This window comes from Haplochromis burtoni, unplaced genomic scaffold, assembly GCF_018398535.1.
Source record: "Haplochromis burtoni strain Fernald_Lab_line unplaced genomic scaffold, NCSU_Asbu1 Contig_64, whole genome shotgun sequence".
In the NCBI taxonomy this organism is placed as follows: domain Eukaryota; kingdom Metazoa; phylum Chordata; class Actinopteri; order Cichliformes; family Cichlidae; genus Haplochromis; species Haplochromis burtoni.
In genome coordinates this window covers 401,207-423,247 of record NW_024582425.1, presented here as the reverse complement: position 1 = coordinate 423,247, position 22,041 = coordinate 401,207, and the positions used below count along the sequence as shown (strand labels likewise).

Sequence of the window (22,041 nt, the reverse complement as noted above, 5' to 3'; positions counted from 1 at the left end):
AGTCTGCCTTCTAAAGAATAGCCTTCAAACTTTCCATGTTTGATAAAGCATATAGTTAGGGCTGGATATAATGACCCTAGACCATCCCGTAGTTATGCTGCCATCCATTCAGCTATGCCCAGTGACTTCCCATGACGCACTAGGTTTTTCTTCTCCACACCTATTTCATTCTCCATGTGTTTATATTACTACTGGATATCATCAGATTTTATCTTCTGACAACCGTGTGTGTTCTTTCCTGTCTCTTTATGTCAACCAGTGGTGGCAGATGGCTGCCCCTCCCTGAGCATGGTTCTGCTGGAAGCCTCTTCCTGTGGAGAGGGAGTTCTTCTTTCCCACAGTGGCCAAGTGTTGCACAATGAAACTGTCTGATTGTTGAGGTTTTCTTTCTAATTCTGTAGGAGCTTTACCAACAATATACAGCACCTTGAGGTGACCATTGTTGTGAACTGGCTTTATATGAATAAAACTGAACTAAACTGAAGGTTTGGGGTTTATTTTGAAAATTATAGACCTATAAGTTACCTTTCAACTTAACCTTTCAAACTGCAAAACAACTGATCCTAAGAAAACCTAAAAACATGTCTTTCTTTATGGTACAGACTGAAGCCATTCACATGCAAACAACCATTTATTTAATTAATAGTCTGATATGTTGCTTTTTTCAGTCAGTCTGGTATCACTGCAAAATCCCTTCACGTCATAGCTCAGCCAAGTTATCCTTGGTAGAAGTATCCCTCGTTATCATGCTTGGTTTCAATAAACCGAGATGGTGATGATCAAAATGACCAACTCAAGGCTTTAAAACCAGAGTCCATTAACCAGTTGGTGATGTTGCATTACCTATGTCCTTCTTTTATATACAGTCCAGACTAAAAGAACAATTTACTGCTAGGTTAGTTAAGCCTTTTACCTAATGGATACCACATATTTAACTCAATTTGTTTCTGCAAACTCATACTGGCTGCAGTAGCAAACATACTGTTTTCTCTTCATACGCTGGAACAGGCAGCGGGGGATGTGTCTTGGGAGATTATGATTGGACGATGAGCTCCATGAAATCACTCCGAAGATATGAGGGTAGTTTGTCCAGCATGGCCTCGTAAATAAAAACATACCCATGACTCAAGAGCGAGATGGCCGGCCAACAGCAGACTACAGGACACGGCGATGAGTTATTGGTTTAAAAGTTAGACTTGATGCGCTGTGATGAGTCCGGTTTACAGAGACATTGCAGTGATGTGTGAATAAGACGTTGTCGTAATCAATGGCAGCAACAAGCTTTTTCCTGGCTTTGAAAGAACAAACTCACTTTCACTCAAATCAAGTTTGAGTCAGAGTCACTGTCTGCCACTGAAGACTGCAAGAAACAAGCTGAAGAAAAGAAAACAATTAAACTGCAGATTATTTTGTGGAATCATTGTGTAAAAGTCTGCAAAATCTCTTTAAAGTAAAGCAAATAAAAAATAACAGATGACTTTCCAGAAGCTGGGACGACATCTTCAGACGTCTTCTGTGCAGCTCCAAAGATATTCAGTTTGCAATGATACAAAACAGAAGTGCAACAAATCATCACAAAAATGACAAATTGATTTTCTACTGCTTGGTTCATTGATTGATTAATCCTTGCAGCTAAGCTTTTTCCATTTTTTGTAAGATTCCAGAGTTACTAATTATGCTTCATGTCGGCATGATTTTGTTCTTTTAATCATTAAACACCATGAAATAGATTTCAAAGCAACAAATCCGAGTTGTTTATACAATCAAAATCTATTCAACTGTATTATTTCCCTGTAAATGTATTCCACCCATTGTAAGCGGCGCACGAGCTGCCAGCTCGACAGCTGGGCTCAACCATGCAATTGAAAGCTCCAGCGTTAAGATGCCATTCAGACTGTCAAGGAGCTTCCTTGTAAAAAGAGTCTCTCAGCTGTGCGCAAGCCAACATCATAAACGGCTCTGCTGTTAATTAAGTGAATTCAAACATGCATTTATGACTGGAGACTACAAATCTCTTTAATTTTTTTGTTACAAAAGCGTTTTCTCTGCTGACAGCAACGTGCTGCGAATGCACATGTTTTTCTTTCAATTCAAACTCAATAAACAGTAATTTTACTGATTACTTTTTCCCCTTTAATTGAAGGCGTGCGGATACTGGGGGAGGGAAACTTGGGGATCTAACATGTCATCAAACGAACAAGGTAAACATAATTATAGGTAATTATATATATTTAGAAAAAAACACTACATTGTACAGAAACTGGGTTCAGAGCTATAGATGACACGTCGATGGAGGATATTTCAATTACAAAGCTCAAAACACGCTCATCTGGTTCCGTTCTGGCCTTTCTCGTGTCAGTCATGAAAATCAGAGGTTGGGCTAAAGGTGGCACACAATAGGCAACCGTAAACGCATATTATCTCTGCTGGGCGACAAGCATCCGTCTACAAAATGTCAGTTTTTCAAGCACAAAGCACGCAAGCCTTCTTATTATCATACTTTACTCCTAAGATCATCCAGCGATGAATGGGAAGGTCTGTGAAGCTACTGTAGAATTTCCTCAAACCATGCAGGCTCACGAGTGGTTTCGTGTTATTTATATCTGTCGCTGCTGTTTGTAAGCAATAAGAGAGTGTCAGTGCGCTGCTGACAGCTGCAACAGGTCCAACCTATGCGACGACACTGATCAGTCACATTGTTTAAACCAGCCAAGAAGAGAGTAGCAGCCATGTGGAGAGAGACACAAAGCTCCCGATTAAACCTGCGTCATGTTTCAGGCAAGTGATTGAAGCAAATACCAACGGGTCTGAAGAAACTGTTGACTGTGGTAAATACACTACACAGCGTCACCTTTGCAACATCAGTTGGTTACTAACTAACCATCAGTTACAAAGTGATGCACAATGGGTGAATTGCTTTGCAGATCAGGGTTTAAATGTGCACGTATTTACTGCTTTCTTGCAAATTTTAGCCCTTTGCATTAGAATACTTCTTAATAAAGAAGTACTATAACCTTATGTGATATTTACTCATGTCTTAAATTCAATGTGTTTCGTGCCTGAATTCCATTATATCAGTATGTCCAGAGAGCTGACATACTGAGTCTGGACCAATAGAAACATGTCCTTGTATGATGACAGTTGGGTCTCTTCATCGGTGGTAATACACTCAAATAAATATTTTAACCCAGAATGCCGACTTTAACTAACTTTTCATTTTGTTACATAAGTACAATGGAAAATGTTACATTTAATGATATCTGGTCAAATTAAATTGACTTGATTTGTATACATTCAAATCATATTTTCCTTAATGATTAATTACTTGATTTAATATATTTCAGTTTTATTTCACTCACATTTATTGCTTTGTGTCCATGAGGGCAAAGAATTATTGTTTTGAGTGTATCATGAACAACTTTTATATTATTAAAAATACTTTTTTTATATAAACTGACAAACTCAGGCGCCCCACGTTTGTGTGAAAAAGCCGATAACTTCAAACTTCCACCTACAGAGTCTTATTTCTACAAGTGGGGTTAATATTGTGTCTCCCTTGTACCAACAAACCCACTCTGCCCCTTCAGGGCATGGATGGTGGATTTCTGAGTCGTGTGGCTTGCAATGTGAAGCCACAGAAAATTGGGTTTGTACCAGTTTATTCCTTGGATGCTCAGTCAGACGGGGATCTTGAGAGGTTGGAGGCAGATTTGGCATATTGGGATCTTTGTCATGTTCCTCAAGCTGGTTCTGAGCAATTTACATTACATTGTTGGGCAAACTCTCCTGGTGGGAGAGGCTGCTGTGGGTGATGAGCGTGTCACACTGTTTAGGTGTACATACACCTTGAGTAACATCTTCATGAACAAGAAGAACCATGTTTTTAAGCAGAACATTAGATAATGATGAGATTATGAGTTTACCTGTTAAGTTGTTTTGTTTTTGCAGTTCAAATTGTGATGCCATTTAAAAGAGCACCAAATACTTCCACGTATATTTAAGTTGGGGTCATTTAGATGTACAGCAATTATAAGACAACATGATTATACAATACCTGAGGCACAAATCAAATCAATGTGGTTGAAAGTTTTAACTTTAATTAAAATGAAGCTGTAAAAATGGATTGGTAAAATTGCTTTACTACTCTATAATGTAATTTTTTAATGAATGTATTATACTCATTTCCAGCGTCATATTTTTACTCTCTGACTTTACTGAAGAATCTTTGTATGATTCAGGTTTTAATGGGTCTCAGTGCAGCCCGTCAGTTCATCCTCTACCAACAAGCTGCTTTAGCTCCTCTTACTTTAAGGCCACCATCACTAGAGAAGAAAAAATGAATATATAGGATATAGAATACTTACTTATTTAAAAAATGAGCTTACATACTTTATTTTTGCATCATGATACATGAAAACAAGCTGATCAAATGCTGAATTCATACAAATGATGACACTGATATGGAGCATTCTTTGCTTTGAGCTGCAGAGGCAGCAGTGCCGCACGTCTGAACTCAACAGAAGCTTAACTATTATAACAAAAGTTCCTAAAATGATGTGAAATCTTGGAATGAAAACACATCAAATATATTTTTCTGAAAGATTCCAGCAATTACTGCCAGCAGGATGAGAAACTCCAGTGGGTAGTGAACCTACAATTTTGGTTATTCGTGTGCCACGTGCTGCTCATACTGACGATGCATACTGCATGGAAAAAGAGGAAATAAAACACTTTCTTTGAGTAATGTGAATGAGTTACTGGGTGCACAAATGTAGCACAGTATTGCTTGCAAACTAATCAGTGTGTTGGTACTGATTGACTTGGTTGATGTTGTTTTTGTCTATAAGCCAGTGTCAGAATGCTTTTCCTTTTGTACTCTTCGTTTCAGTGCCTTAACATTAGTATTTTGGCTGCTTCCACGTCAGCTTTTTTTAAAGACAAAAGGTGACATATTTGGATGACAGGGCAGAGCAAAGCAGCAGCCACAACCTGTACAGATGCACAGACACTTATCTTGTCCCTGAGAAACCTGCTGGACAGGCTGTGCCTCACAATAAGCTGCACAATAAGCTGTGTGTCTTCAGATAATTCTGTTAATCTCTCATCCTCGATAGATTCAATGACTTGAATTTGAAGATGAGGCCTTGCAGGGTGCCGGCTAAAGCTCGAGTTATACAACCAATAATACGGTTGTTATTATGGTGGGGGTTGGGAGGGGGGGGGATGCTGTTTTTAACACCAGCTGTTCACATGATTTCTAATGCTTTTAAGTTTTTCCCTTTTAAGGGAATCCCCTTTTAAGTCAAAGGGGATTGGGCTGTTTTTCAAACCAGTCACAAGTGGCCACAAGAGGAACTGCAGTTTTCCTGAGAGCTGTCTGGTGAGGTTCTCTGCACCGTGTTCGCTGTATTCCTGTTTTTAAATAGAAGTGCAACAGAATACACTTAAATAGAATTAACTAATAAATGTCTGTCTATGACACAGCCTTGTATTTTTATCAGCCTGTTGTGAGACACCAATTAGAAGATAACTGTGTCCGTGCATCGCACCTGCTCCACTTGTATGTAACTTGCTCCACTTAGCTAATAACTTTAAACTTCGCTGCCTTGTTAAGTGAAACCAGTGAGTAGCATCGCTGTGGCTGTACATCTTTAGTATAAGGAAAAATGTAACAGTCTAATCATTACTCACATCTATCTTGTTTCATTCTTGTAGAGAGAACTTTAATGTTGGTTTTGGTCTCTGTTAAAAGTTCTCCAGACCGATTTGTCTCACCTTTCTGTCTTAGTAACATGACACTGATGCACGAGTAAGAGCAAAGAGTGCAAAGGTTTCCACAGCTACTTACGGACACATTTGCCTCGACTCTCGTAGTAGCCTGGACAGCACTGGTATCTCTTGCGGTAATCAGTCTTCACCGCCTGCCTGTAGGCTGTTTTGTAGGTGATCCTGAAAGAATAACATAGGGCGCACATTATGTTTTGACTATCCCCTGGCAGGAAGAGGAAGTCAGGAAGGAAATGAGTCATTCTGCTTCAGCTACCTGTGGCGCATGCATTTGTAGGAAGTCCGTGGATCCGAGCAGGGCTCCTCTCCCACTTGGTCATAAGGATGCAAGTAGGACTCCTTTACTGAGGTGGTGAAGCTGTAAGGCAGAACAGCAGAAACAGTGTAAATACTACACCCACTCATAGGAGATTTTTTATGAGTGGCAGTGTTGTTCGTCATCATCATCAGTCCTGTCTGAATTATCTAAATAGCTATTAGATGAGTCTGTGAGAAAGATGGAATTGACAGAATTGAAGCACACACTCTGGGTGTAGATGACATCAACAACACTCGATGCCATTGTAAATTTCTGCCATACTGTGGCCTCAGTTTAGTAAAGACATGTCATGTATCTGTTTTACAGTAAATTGTCTGACTGAACTCTGTTTTCTTGCATTTGATTGGTCTGTTAGTCACCCAAATAGTTTTATCCTAAACACAAATGACTAAAGCAATAAAAGTGATGCTGAAATTTAATTAGAAAGTTGACTTTGAGCCTCCACAGAGGAGGTACCATAAATAACACCAATGTTCTTTTTATTTGGCTGTTTTTGTGTCCTAATGTCTCGTCTGACCACTTTAACTTTTAAATTTAGTAAATTGCATTTTTTCATATATGCAATGTATGATGATTACATTGTATCATAACAGTGACAGTTGTTTGTTTGTGTGTTTAAGCAGGCCTCACCTCTCCCACGTGCTGCACACATTGGGGTCTCTTGGGTCCAGAGAGCAGCTCAGTCCAATCAGGATGCTAAAAAGCAGCAGGACGGCAGAGCTCTGCAGGGTCGGCATGGTCCTGAAGGGAAGGAGAAGCAGAGACTTACAGTGGACATATGTTACATATGTGACTGGCTGATGGAACAAGCAACAGTGACAAATCTGAGCTTTAAACCTCTTCTGTTCAATCACACTGTGGAAAATATTCTACAGCTGGAGTTTTACACTCGTTGTTTTGTTTTTGCTTTGCTATTATTAACACTTCACAGTTTGGAGGATGGAAAGATTCATTGAAAGACTAGTTTGGGGCACCCACAAATTCTAGTTAAATGAAAGTAAAAGACTTCATTAAAGCTCAGCAGAGGTGAGGCAAAGTGCCAGACTTGAGCGTAACGCTGCCCGCTGAGCTCTGTGCCGTCTCAGCCGAGAGCATAAAACACAGGCGTCGGGAGACACCGTGACAGCAGACGCGATGGCTGGGTATGGTTAGAGCATTAGGAGGAGAGAAAATGAGACAGAAAGAGGGATCACAGTCAGGAAATGTGACTCCTAACTTGATCCTGACCCCTATCAATCAGTGCTGCCGTGAAGCCTCCACGCTCCTGTGCTGTCCCCTTCCACACTCCAGCAGCATCTGGATCCGATCAGAGATCAGCCCGAGAGAGCGCGCCTCGGCTCGGGCGACCCTGTCAGGCTCTCAAGGAGCCGAAGGGAGATGATTTCCCCCTAAAAATATCCTGAACACAAGTTCAGAAGGCTGGTTGTGTGAGCCTTCTGGTGAAAGCATCGTGGGAATATAACGAAACAAGGACATTATGTTGCCATCGGTCCAGTCCTCACTGTTTTACTGTTTTCTCAACAATTCCCCTCTGACAGAATTTTGGTCACAGCTTCTCATATCAGCTGCATGTTACCATTGAGAGCTCTCTGATATGTTGAGACGGTGACACTTCAACCCCAGACTGAGAGTATTTTCAGTCAAGCAGCTCATGTGGAAACATCTCAGATCTCTGACGAGTGGAAAGAAGTTTCTTTCTTAAGATTCTTAGTGGACAAAATTTCTTCATTGTTGTTTGTGATTAGACCTCACTTAAAGTCACCAAAGCTGTGAAAGTGAATCCCTGTTCTCCAAGAACACGGCTGTATCCATACATGTAAATTTCATAATCCACTCAGGCCTCTCTGCAACCTTAAACCTGAGAACTTGGAGGCGGTCCACACAGCAAGCACAGAGCGTGACGTTCCTTTTCATGCATGTTGCAGTATGTTTTCCACATCCTCAGTCCTGTTCTGGATTGCTCACACTGTTCTTGCTATCACTCTCAGGAGTTGTATATAGTCTGCAAAACCCCTTGAAATCCTGAGGGAGTCGTGCATGTTTGTTTAAAGTTTCATGACAAGAAGCTGAACTTGGTGAATAGCTGTAGCATGACCACCAGTGACTTCGGCAGAGTACACATCCACTAATCAAGTCATTTTTCCTATGGGAATCGTGAATTCCCATCCAGAATTTTAGGAACATTATGTCACATCAAAATTTGTTCTGAAGAGCTGTCACATGAAGTGCGTCACAGCAACGTAACCATTTATTGTTGCTCGTTTCATCACCCCTTCAGTGCTAAGAATAAAAAAAGACAAAAAAAGGGGCTGTGGGCCTATTTTTACCCCTAAGTGTTCACAGCACCATCACAGCAAGGTGATGGTGCTGTGAATCTCTCTAAACCACAGAGAGATGCAGCATCTCTCTGTGGTTTAGGCTTCTCTGTGCTCCTGCACTGAGTCCTCATTTAAAGGCAAGTAGAGATCAACCAGTTCTTTCAGCTAACAAAAATCCCAAGTCTTACAATAAGCTCAATAAAACGTACTCGTGCACTGGACAGGTGACTATAAACTGTTAAAGCTACGACACTACCTTAACATAACTGCACACAATATACAACAACCACAATCACACCTTAACAACTTCAAGGCCAGAACAGACAGCTGTGGGCTCAGAAGGATCAAAGACACTTAGGAGAGTGTTAAGATAAAACAACAACATGACCACAGTGACGTATTAAAAACTACTTTTTTTTTAAAACTTCGACTTAATCAAAACTTTAATTTAGAGAATAAATGACAGCTGTGAAACAATGACCAGATAAATATGGTTACTGGGCTGTTCTAAAAGCTGTCACCTCTAATACACATGGAACAATAAACAGAGCACAGCAATGCTGTATCCACTGCACTGCAAGGACGCTTCTGAAAAGTGGCTGGAGGTTGTGCTTGAATAACAGCTGCAAGCTGGTCCTGGTGCTGGGAAAAGAGTATCAACTTTCAACCCAGATTGGATTTTTAATGGATATTTTAACATGTTGTCACATGAAAAGATCTGTTGTCATAGTTTAAGGAACTAAAACATTGGTCAAGGTTTATAATGTAAACTCGAAGCCAGTGGAAAAACTCTGATTTGCAGATTCGGCCTCGGTGGCTGGCTGTAGTTTATATCCCGCCTTCTGTATGTCGCTTATTTGTGGTTTTGCTCACTTTTCATGTGCATGTTTGCATTTCAAGTCACCGCTTTGGAAATTTTGGGATGTTTCCTGAAACGAAAAAAAAAAAAAGATTTCCCTCCAGCTTGATGAATAATGCATGCCTCTAATACTGCCAAGGTCAGCTGTTCATTTCCCGTCAGAGCCACCTCAGATATGTTTACCAAATTGTTCTATATGCTAACGTAAGACCAGGAAAAAAGATAATGTGACGTGTTTATCGAAGCGCTTCAGCATAAACATCTCAGTTCAACGAACGCCTTTCCATAAAGTCCAACGACTGGTTATCTCTGCTGGAGATTTGGCACGGTGACGACTGCAGCACGAATCTCCTGCTTCTGATAAACTGCCTTTTACTGCTCTCCTACCCACTGTCAGGAGTTAATTCATTTACTGGCACAACAGCCAACGCCTAAGAAATGTGTGCCACAAAAACAGGATTTTATAAGAACAGGCATATGGCTTTTATTAAGAGCAGTCATCAACTTCCCAAGGCACTTCATTGGACTGGGGGTAAATATTTTTCATTACCTTCTTTTCATTTTAATTGTGCTTCATTAGAGAAAAGCTTCAAACCGCATGGGAATTCTTAAACAGTGAGAAAGAGCGAGTAATGAGCGCAGATGGGGCTGTTTGGAAGTCGCTCGCTGTTTGCGTTGCATGTTGAAGTTACCTACAGTGGAAAGGTGGAGCAGGGAGACGCCTGGAGCTCCAGGTGGTAGTATCATCATCTGGAGGTCTTCAGGGAGGCAACCCTGCTTGTTTTAGTGCAACAAAGAACGGCAGGTGCTTTTAGAGAAAGCACCTCCACTTGACCAGTGGACAGACTGACTCTTCTTCCCTCCTCCTCCTCCTCCTCACATAATGGCCTTTACTCCATTACATTCAGCCGTGAGCAACCATTATTTTCCTTGAGCTTCTTCCAGACTGCAGTCCTGAACCTTTTCACTTGGACAAGTTTGGCTGCAGCACAAAAGCGTGCTTTATGTATCCTAAACCTTTTTCCACTCCTATTTGATGCATTGAGCTTACAGCCAGCTGGCAGTAATGTGTACACACCTCCACAGTTCAAATCCACTGGACACATAATGTAAAATCTGGACCAGGATCAGTAAAAAAAAACCACAATAGTAGCGACTGCGCCAACATATTTCTGGTTGTGTTTGTGATGAAAAAAACAGACAATCTTACTGAGCGTAGGGAAACTTTCATGTGGCTCTTTAAACAATAGAAAATAAGCAAAGTGCCATACACGAGCGTACGCTCACACACACACACACACACACACACATGTCTGGAGACATTACACATCAAATGAGTCCCATAAGCTGAAGTATTTTTAGAATCCGAGGATATTTTGTTAATTCGCGCGGCCTCTCTTCACTCACACTGTCAACAGCGTCCCGCTCGTGCACACACGCGTTGCACCGACTGCAGAATGCTGTTAGAAGTCCAAGCAATGCTTCTTCCACCACCGCACAGGGGCTTCAGAGAAAGCAGAGCCCGAATGAAAACAGATGCACTGCTTTTATATTAATCTCACCAGACATTTGTACTCATGTTATTACCATATTCAGTTTCAATCACAGGCCCTTCAGGATCTGTAAGTGCTGACAGCCCTAAAATAATTTTCATTTGACTTCATGCAACAAAGCCATTTTATTAAGGTAATATTCCCATCAGACTGACAAGATAATAAAGAGTAATGACAGTGAAGGGGCTAGCACTGGAGGGGACACACTAAGCGGGGTTTGTGAGAAACCCTTTTTTCTTTGTTCTCGTGACATTTATGAAGCAATTTACACCTTTTTACAACAATTATTAGAGAAAATGTTGCAAAATTTAGGACCCAGTTCAGCATGTTCTGGAATACAACCTGGTGACGTTCTCATGCAGTCTGTGTGGTTTAGAAATGAGCTTATTTTACTCTTTTTGGGTTCGATTGGCTTGTGAAATCAGCCTACTTTTGTGTCTTCTGTTGTTTAAACCCCTGAAGTATGCAAAACTGTAAAAACCTAGTCACACCTGGTCACATCGATGATATATTAATCGATTTTAATTTATCAGCTCCTGAATGTAAAAGCAAAACTGGCCTATTAAGGTTGTTTAACCTTCTAGGACCTGGAATCCACATATGTGGACATCACAGTTTGGGTTGTCTGGACCAAGATACTAAATTTTGCTCTACAAGGGCCTGATATCCACTGACATTATACTGCCACTGTTCTATAATCAGCCCAAATAGCAAAGAGAAATTAAAAATGTATGCCGTGAAAGATGTACGGTCTTAGGAGGTTAAGGTAAGATTAAAAAAAAATGTGGAACTACCAGAAAATCAGAATGTTTTAGATTAAAGTCAGAAATTTATGAGAACAAACTGAAAATTAAATAGAAAAAACTTAGAAATGTTCAAGAAAATGACTATTTTACCAGAAATCAGCTCATGATTTTATGATGAACACATGATTTGGGAGCTTTTCTTGTAAATGTTTGAGCACATTTTTTCAGCCTGTGTTTCAGCAAGATTTCGACTGCTTTTTAAAAAACTTTCTCCTCTTTTAATAAAAGAATACACATTGCTGAAGAAGCAAACACGTGACCCTGCGTCCTCAGCGTTATATGTCTGTCAGTAATGTTATTGTGTAGCTTCTGGATGAAACGCATGTATGTAAGCTATTCTGTTTGTTGCGCAGGTAAAAGAAGGTAAAGCTGTTTTCATGTGGATAGCTTTAATGTTGCAGCTAAAGCTGACCACAGAAGAACACATTTTACATGCACTTCTTCACATGACTGCTATCAGCTGCTTAATTTTAAAACATAACTCCAACTTGCCTGAATGACCTTTACAGGAAGACGGTCTCAGTGAGTCTATCTCAGGATTGATGACGACGCTCGGTCTAAATCACTCTGGATTTTAGCAAATAAGGGAGTGAATCATCTTCTAAATGAGTTCCTGCATCACTGTAAAGGCAACAGGCAGCGGTGCTAATATTAATAGTAAGTTTAATACTAGAGTCTAGTGACATCTGAAGCAAGGCACATGACGCCAATTTCCATCTAACCCCAGATTTCTGTCTCTGCGTTAGTTTCTGCACAGTTGCCGAGCTGACTGAGGTAGAAAATATTAGTCAGGCACTGGAAGGGAAAGTCAAAGAGGAAAGGAAAATCAACTTAAAAAATAAAAATAAGAAAAGCTGATGATATAACTGACTGGCCACAGCACAGAGAACAGAAAGCTGCCAAATACACGCTGTCGGGGTGCTGTGATGTCAGATTCAGACAGAGAATCTACAAAATATGCCTCCTATGTCAAGACTTTTTCTATTTTTTAAAGCTGTGTCTGGGTTCTCCTGGTTTTCCACACTTCAAATCAATAGCATAAAAACTTTAAATGACTCTATCCTGAACAATATTTTAAAGCGCTTGACAAAAGTCCACGAGGCTACAAAAGGAAAGCAGCTCGGTGAAATACTGAAGGCTGTCTTCCCGACTTTCCCTGCAGAGTTATGAATCCTGCAGGCGGGATGCATTTTTGTGTGGCAGAGTCGCATGAATCAAACTGCAGGTAATTTATGTCTTGTTTCATGCTACCCAGGTACTAAGTAAGTAATATCAAAAGCAGATCCCCACCACAGTTTAATGTTCGATGTAAAACTGTTCACAATAAGATCACTAATAAAACCCGGCTCATCTGACGATGCTGGAAGAAGAAAAAACTTTTCAGAAAGCTTTTTTTCCTCTGGAGACTTTTTTTAATAGAAAACAAAAGTCTAACTACATGTTGGTGTATAATACCAAAAAAAGATGCATTTAATTAAGAAAGTTTTGGAAAACATTAATATTAATTTTATTTCAGAAATTAAATCTAAAACTTGGAAGCCTATTTAAGTAAAGGCAGGTGCTTTTTATTACTTTTTTTCTGAAACAGTAGACAGTAGAAATACAGTAGAAAGTAGAAAAATAATGAATTATCTGAGTGTTTCTAATCTCTTGGATAACTGATTGCAGCTCTAATGAGACAGTAAGTCCCTGCAGTGGTGGACAGCTTGAAAATAAGCACAGCGTAGCTGATGCATCTACATACAGCTGAAGTTTAGGGAGTGATTTAATCAACCAGTGGTTCCCAAAGGGAGGGATAAGGAGTGGTTAAACTCCATTATAATGCCATTAGAACAATGAGTGAGCAGAAATGAACGGTCATTAGTGCTGTATCAGACTTTCTTCCCCAGCTCTTTGTCTGCTCGCACAGAAAGAACAAAAGTCAAAATCTCCACAAACTGAGCTCATAGAGAAAAATTCTTACTTACGGGAGCCTGTGGCTAAATGCAAGCCCTTTAAAGGCCTTTGACATTAAAAAGTCAATTTTTGAGAATTATAAACTGGCCAAACCTCCAGCAAAAGACAAAGACACGAAGACCAAAAGCATAAACATCAAGTCAAATGTTTCCTGGCAACATGTTGATCGCACTGCACATGATTAAAGGGCTGCTGTGCGCCATTACACTTAAAAGTTGGCCAATAAAGCTGCGGTGTGTATCGCAGTCTTAAGGAGGTTTAAATGATCGCCCTCTGATTGTGATCATCGCGAGTATCACAAAATACCCTCCACAGGAGACGAAAGCTGCAGCGCTGCAAATTTACAGTTCAGCTCCTGCAATAACAAATGTATGAAAACTGCTGGAGGGCAGAAACTGACAGAAACCTCGGTGTGACACATCGACCGCAGCCACAGCCCCCTCTCCCCCAGCTCCCCATCCCACCCTCACATTACACCAGAGTTACTGTAAACTGAATATAAAACCCATAATCCCTTGCATCTGGGTTATCGTCTTGGCTCGCAGGGTCGCTTCGACCGCGACGAGCCTGGCACACACTCTGCAGTTGATGCCATGCCTCATGTTGGGTGGGTGTTGGTGTAGGGGGGGAGGGCGGAGACCCTTAAAAATCTACAGTGCCCCACCCAAAACTTTAGTGTCAGAAGAACAGCTTAAAAACACACCCACAGATTTTGCGGTAGTTGTCAGCTCTGCCACATTATTAATGTTATGCAACGCCTACATCAACACATTTCACTCTGGCTGCTGTAAAGCCTCGGTATACGGTAAAAGATGGTACCCTGGCACAAAAGCAGAACCCCCACACTGGAAAAAAAAAGTGCTTAAGTGGAAAACTCTTGGCAGCTCAAATGCAGCTGATGGATCTCGGGGGAGTTGCATGACAAAAGGATGATCTAGTGAGGGAGAGTGGAGGGTTGAGGCCTTGCAGAAATCTTGGGAAGTCTGAATTTTGCTGATTGAGCTCTAGGCTGTTTGCTATCTGTGAGATTGATGCAACCGGGTGCAGAGTTCCTGAACTGTAGAAGTTGCACCTTTGCAAAGTCTGTTTCTTTTGTCTGCTTTTCTCAGGCAGTTAAATTGTCTTCATTTGACCTCGTACTCTGCAACTCAATCTTATAATTATGTCAGCAGATCTTAAACCTCAGTTTTGCTAGAGTTTCCAGTAATAACATGGGAATAAATAATTTGAATCCTCCTCTGCAAAAGACTTCTTCTTACCAACAGGCTCTTTGAATGCAACGGCAGATGCCCAGCGCAGGCTGCCAATCTGTCCTCGGGTTCGAGTCCCTTTAAAGCGCTCTTAATTAGGGGAGCTGCTGGAAAATATAAAGTAATCATGTCAGCCCTGTGTCATCTGTGTGCCAACATCAGGCCAGTTTTCATTTGGCAGCCTCGGCTTGTGGTCTGGTGTAATTTATTTAACTGAGAAAAGCAGGACTCACTATGTACCCCCTCCTCTTGGCCCCCTGTTATATTCATTCAGGTTTAGATTCCCAGAGCTGAGGTTAATTGTGTCTCTTGAACATTACTTTACTTTCTTTCACTACTTTTCCTTCAAGAGAAACTCTACACAGAAGCAAAGCATCAAACTTCTGAAAGGCAGCTCTCTGATAAACTGCAGGTTTATTGTTAAATTACAGTAACGTTACAGCAGCTGGATTTGTGAGTTCACAGTGTCTGTCGTAGTGTTGTACTCTGTACAGGCTTTACCATACTGTCAGCTCCTTGGTGGCCAATACAATAGAATAGAATAATCTCCATGACCAGTTTGTTACCATGCAGGAAAACTGTATTTCTGCGCACATCTACTCATTGACAGAAAGCATTTGTATCAGCTCCCCTACAGACTCGTGGTCTGTGCTATATTTGTTGTGTTTCTTCGTGTCTGCATGTAAGTCTTTGCGTTATGCTTTAGTTTGAAAGTTTTCTCGTGCCTTGTTTTGGTTTTACATCCTATTATTGCTCCCGTCCGCATGAATTTCATCTGTTTGTGTATGTTCCCACACGTATCTCATCTCCAATCATGCCTACATATACATACATATAGTTCTGCGTTTCCCTTTGTCCTCATCAGATTGTCTGTTGCTCTCTGTGTGTCTATTATTAGTTCACTGAGCTCCTTGTCAGACTTCTGTCTGTTTTGCCTTCTGGACTTTGGGTATCTTGGATTTTTAATTGCCAAAATAATCAAAACTCATCAAAATCTGAACTCCTATATCACTTTAACATCTTTCTAAGCCAGACAAATACTGAAAACTGCATCACACAAACACAGATATTTAGATTTAAACCTAACATAACCATTAATAAAAAACTCCACAATTATAATGAAATCTTTTGTAAGTTTGTAACCTCAAAGCTTGGATACAAAAGTTTAATCTATTTATGTGTTATAAAGCAGAAACAGATTTAAGACTTGACAACCACACCTTTTCCCTTTATTCCGTCAGAATAAACTAGTTGTTAGAGACGATCTGTGTGTGTTTGTGTGTGTTTTTGTTGGACAGCCACTTCACGAGCGAGCTCAGGAGGTGGTGCAGTTGTTGTCACAGCCTCTGTCACCATGCTGACAGAGAACAGAGCCAGTGGATAACAGAGGTCGGTGTGATAAGGTCACTATAGTGCTGCTTTTGTTTTGGCCCACTTGTCGAGCACATCGACACAAGTTCACACAGAGTTGGAGGCCTCTACTAGCAAACAGCAGCAACTGCAACAACACTGAAAGAACCTGAACTGATGGTGTTTCTGTGGCAAAACTTTATTCTGAAAACAAATTTAAAGCGTAACAGTCACAAGCAAGAGTCACCCTTTTGTCAAAGTGAAGCATTTGATGGACCCAGCAGTTCACAGCAGCCTCCTTCCCCTGCAGGCTTTGATAAAGTCATCTGGCTTCATCCTTTTGTTATCTGAGGTAAATCCAAGTGATACATGAAGGGACTGGTTGGTCATTTAGGTAAAAAATCCTGCTCGACCCAAACAAATACCAGACTTGTTTTGGTGTTTCAGAATTTTCATCTGGAGTGATCTACTCTACTTGGATTTCCCACTCTAAAAGCAGAAGCAGCCCCACCAGCCCCGAGGTAACAATGTAAGATGGTGCTAGCAAACGTAAGCATGAGTGAAACTTTAAACCTTTTAATCCATCCTGCCACATTAAGTCCTGCAGCGCTGTTCTTAAGCATGAACGGCTACCTTGCTGAGAATCAAAACAAATCCTCTTTTCCTTCACTTTTCCAACTTTCCTATTAGAATGCATTTACTCAGGAGTTATGTCACCTAGACGATGACACCGGATTTGATCTGAAGCGTATCTGGGATGTAACAACAGTTATTTTTGCTGGTGTGGGTCTTGCATTCCTACTATCACAGAATAAGCCCTTTTAGACTGTTTTTTGTGACGGGCTGGGCTTTTTGCCCGTTGAAGTCCTCTTGCTCTCCCTTCGTTCTCCCTGCTGCATTGCTCCGACACGTTTGAGGCTCGTGCACTCGTACATGGAGCCACAGTGTAAACTGCCGCCTGGTCCACCACACTCCACACCATAACCGCAGGCAGGATGACTGTGGTTTCATTGGTCAGAGAAGTCAGAGATGTCGGCAAAAACAAACAAAAACAGTGTGACAAATACCCCGACTCACCTCTGTGGACCAAAATAAATACAAACACAGACTTGAACACCTTGGATTGAAGTCATGTCTGACCTGTGTTTAAAACAAGCGTCTTATGCAAACCTTAGTGAGTGAAAATGGTGGAAAACCCAAAATGGAGGCTTTAGCTGAGGTTTCTGGGGGACATGACCATACAGCGCTGTAATTATATGTCCTCTAATGCTCTGTGGATCATGCTGGAGCAAAGTCCTTGTAAAAAAAAACACAAACTGTGACCAAAAAGCATAGCTTTGCATTGTAAATGGGCACAGTAAGAACAGAGGAGAAAAGCCTCAACATTACAAGGCTGCTCGTAAGAAAAACGAACACGAGGAGCTTTGGAAAAGTCACTTCACGTGCAATCACCAGAAAATGGTTGTTTTATGTGGGAAAATATGATGTTTGTTGCATAAGACATCTGCATCCACAGTGAGTCTTGGATATGTATTCAAACACGAGTCTCTGACCTTTGATGTACAGCTGTTTGTGACTTGGTCATTTAATGAGACGTAAAGAGTCAAAAGGCCAACTCAAAGAAGTTGGATTCAGCAATATGACACGTTTTGTGTCACTTCTTCCTTTTGTTCCATGCTACCGTTCTACATAAAATTAAAAATCTCTGTACTACAGAAAGCACTCACTGAGATGTGGGAGCAACAAAGACGAGTGCCCTGGATGGATTGTTTAAACCACCTTCAAATTCTAAAGATTAGAAAACATAGAAAGTAATTTCATTGGCAGAATATGTTTTCTGAGGATGACTTTGGACTGACTGTGAAGCATCCCTGTAGCCACAGAGTCTTGAACTAAATCCAACCACTGACCACATAATAGGAATAGTAATTTCAGACGTCAGTGGCTCTTGCTGCAACTATCTGAGCTGGATATTTCTAATGGCGGTGGCACCTGGCTGATCTGGTGGACTCACAGGCCAGTTGTTGATTCAGATGTGCACTTCCTCTCCATCTCGCCCTGCTTACTACTGTCTGTCTGCCGACTGCAACCATTCAGGAAATGCTCTAAACTTCGAGTATTAAGTGTTTTCCTATAATGCATTGTTCTGTAAAAACACATCCCTGAATTGAATCAAATCTCCTCTTTTTTCCTAGTTTACTTCAAATTTTATTTATTTCTACACTCCAAATATCTGCTGAATGTTTAAGGAACAAACTGCTGAAACAGAAGAAACAACAAGAGAAAAGACCACTCTGTAATGACTGGGCTAACTGAACTTAATTTCATAAATCAATATCAGTGCGATTAAATTATATCTGATTCGTTCATAGAAGCAGAGAAATTATAAAAGATTTACACTGTAATTACTCAGTGACTCAATATCCTGGAGCCTAAGCTTGACATCCTCAAGACTCCCTATGTGCCAAAATATTTTTTTTATAATGTAAATTCTCATATTTGAGCCTTTTAGCTAGAAAAATAGCAATAATTTAAATTATGGCAGCTCTAAAATGCCCTCAATTATTCTTCAGTGATTTATCAAAAAGGACCTGATTTCCAAGGCTAAATTTTCAACTTTTAAATGTATGTTTTGTAATCATTTGGTTGTGTGACGTTACAACGGCACGGACAAAACGATCACAGCCACGTGTAAACATGTTGCAGTTTAATTGCCTTTGATGGCAGGCAGCAGGTCTGCGACCGCTCACAGTCAGCTGCCATCTTGGAAGAAACTGCAGCAAACAAAAAGAGCAGCAACAAAACACAATCAGACCAAAAGCGGTCTGTGAACGGTTTGGAATTCAGCAAGATGAAGGTGGCAGTTACATGCAATTAGATCTGTTTGTGACAACGTGGCAGTGATAATCAATAGAGCTGCAACAATTCAAACTCTATTGGTCGTAGAATTCATTCAGAAGTTCAGCAGTTCCTCTACAAGCAGTGATGCTGTAACGTAACTGTGAAATGACACAAGTGCTCAGCATCCTTGCTCTTACTGTCTGTGAATATAACAGAATAAAACCAGTTAGAAACCACTTGAGTTGGGTCCACTGATGAAATGAGATGTGTTGCAGATAAGTTGACTGACTGACTTCCCTAACACCATATTCTTGTCCCTTTCACCTCCTGGTGCTCCCTTGAACCAATGGATCAACCCGGTGGCACCGGACCTCCCGACTAGGTCTTCCATCCCAGTCACTCTCGATCACGCTGACTCTGTCTAACACCAGCTCAACAGCTAACGAGGCCTTCTTCACCTCCCAGGACTTGGATTTTTTTTACTTGTGACTGAAACTTGGCGTATTTTTGGTGAGTTAAGCCCATTTTCTGAACTCTTCAACCTTACTGTCATTTTTTCCATTACCTACAGATAACTGGTCATGGTGGAGGTCTAGCATCTGTTTTCAAAGACAGCTTTAACTGCTGGCAGCTCACAGATGATGTGCACTGATGTGAAAACTCATTTTTATTAAAACCGAGCCTTGACATTATTTTTTGTCCGTCCGTTTTTCTACATTGTGTTATTTTTATTGCTTTTGTTGTCTTGTTGTACCGCACTTTTGTCAATGCTTGTTATTTTTTAACAAGCTTATAAATAAACGGACTTGACTCCGATTGACTGCAACGTACCAGCAACATGTTTATAAATTAAATGGCAGCGATTTGAAAACTTTCTGTAAGAGAGTGACTGCAACCAGTCTGAGTCAGAGTGTGATTGATGGCAGACAGGTTGCCTCCCACCAGGCAACCTGTGCAATCCCCTTATACAGCACTCAAACCCCGGACAGCGCTCACAGTTGTTCCCCAAATTAAAAACATCAACAGAATCAGCAGCAACCATTGATTTTTTCCACTTCCAAGAGGGTTCCCACCTTTGCGGGTGTTCATTCTCTACCATATACAATCACCACACTGCAAAGGTTATTATGTAGAACTTAATCTGATTTGTGGTGACACCTCCCTGACACTTCACACTGTCCCCAGGATCTCAATAACATTTAATCACGCTATCCTCTGATGTTTTGGTCCTAATTCTCTTTAAAGATCAGAGGCTCTGCTCCATTGTTGTTTCTACACCATGAGATGTGATTTCTTTTATCTTAAGATGTTTCTTTTCACTTAATTACTGCCTCAAACAAATGTTCTGTCCTCTTCGTTCAGGGTCAGAAAGTTGTGGGAAACAAAGCTGCTGTGTCTCCATCATGAAGCTACAGCCAACACTTTTGATTCATTTTTATTAGCGCGCTGTATATATAGAACAGGGCACAGGGTCGAGCGCCTTTGAAATTTTTGGATGAGCCAATGAAAACAAAGAAAGCCTCAAGGGAAGTCTTAGAGAGTTCATCAACTCTCGTTGTTGGTGATGTCTCTGAGTAGCTCCTTTATCAGAGAATAACGTCTCTAATTAGATTAAACAGACAAACAAGCACCGATTGAATGTGTCACTTGTTTAGGCCTCTCTCTAACGCTTATTTGGACTTGTGTTGATCTTTGTCACTGTTGGACAATATGCTGGATGTCTTCTTAATTAATTTTGTGTGGTTCCATTACAGCACTCTTTACATTCATTTCTCCCCACCAGTACAAACATCAAGTAGTGTTTTTAATGTATCTGACAAGGATCCATTTGATAATGCTAAATAATTTTCTTACTGTAATGTAAAAATGTCCAAAACCAACAATGAGCTAATATTACTACTAAATGCGTAACCAAAGTCTATGAAACCCCCTGTTGTCCAAAAACTACTACAAACTGAGCCACACTGTTGCACTAGGCGTCATGCTCCCTTCATCAGAGACTCAACTTTAATGCGACTTCGTATTTGGTATAACATCCTGCTCCATTACAAAAGTACAGTTTGTTTTTAGCCCTACAAAAACAGTCCCAAACAAATTACCTTTTTACTCATGTTTTAAATATCATCTGCTGAAAACTAGCAACCAGCTGTTTAGACAAGTTCTGAGTCCTCTTTATTCATTTCATCTATTAACAGCAGACTCCAAGGCTCTGAGATGACATTTAATTTTTTAAGAGGTTTAGAAACATTTAAAAACAAAATTAGTTTTGACATGTAAAACATATAAAACTGTAAAGATGAAGATTGTGATCATATTAACTCATTTGTTCAAAACATCACAATTTAAAAAAAACTATTTAGCTGTTCCTCAGCTTCCAAACAAACACTGCTGAGCAACGAACGGAGTCATAGTGGGAATCAAAAAACGTGTTAAAGAAAATGTTAGATGTCTGACTGCCATTCTGCTTCCCCAGAGTCAGAGAAGTGCTGGACTGAGGGTTTGTGAAGATTAGACCCAACAGCACAAGATCAGGTATCTTAGAAATGATTACACAATCAGAAGAAAGATGAATTATTCAGTGAGAAACAGAGACTTCCTCAGAGACATGCATGTCAGTGGAGAATGGTTCAGGAGGATAAAACACACCAAAATCCCCCCAAAACCTCAAGGCTCTGAAGAAATACTAAGAGCACAGAGGACACCAGAGTCGTTGCTGAACTGTCCTCCACAATAAGTCAACTAATCTTTATCAAAGACTCCCTGTCCAGACTTACAAACAAACAAGAAATCAAACAAGCCCTGAAAACAAATAAAAAACTGAATAAAGAACAAAAAGACAGCTGTAGAAGTATCTCCAGAGCTGGGATTAGTACAGGGTGGTACTAAGTGTTATACCTGACAAACACACAATGATTTGATTCACCCCCCAAACACTCTTGGAGAATTTAAACACCAAAAAAGCCAAACATTCCTGACATGACAAGAAGCTCTGCACAATGCAG

The 22,041-nt window shown here is 40.6% G+C and overlaps 1 protein-coding gene across 1 annotated transcript in view; it reads right to left on the bottom strand.

Moving 5' to 3' along the window:
- The window catches only part of pear1 (platelet endothelial aggregation receptor 1), a 57,311-nt gene that overhangs the window by 25,786 nt on the left and 9,484 nt on the right, over positions 1–22,041 (bottom strand). Inside the window, exons 2-4 of the mRNA XM_005923646.3 lie at positions 6,737–6,847; positions 6,044–6,145; positions 5,849–5,949 (exon numbers count right to left, since the gene is read on the bottom strand). Coding sequence (XP_005923708.1) covers positions 5,849–5,949; positions 6,044–6,145; positions 6,737–6,847 — 314 coding nt within the window. The remainder of the gene's footprint in view (positions 1–5,848; positions 5,950–6,043; positions 6,146–6,736; positions 6,848–22,041) is intronic.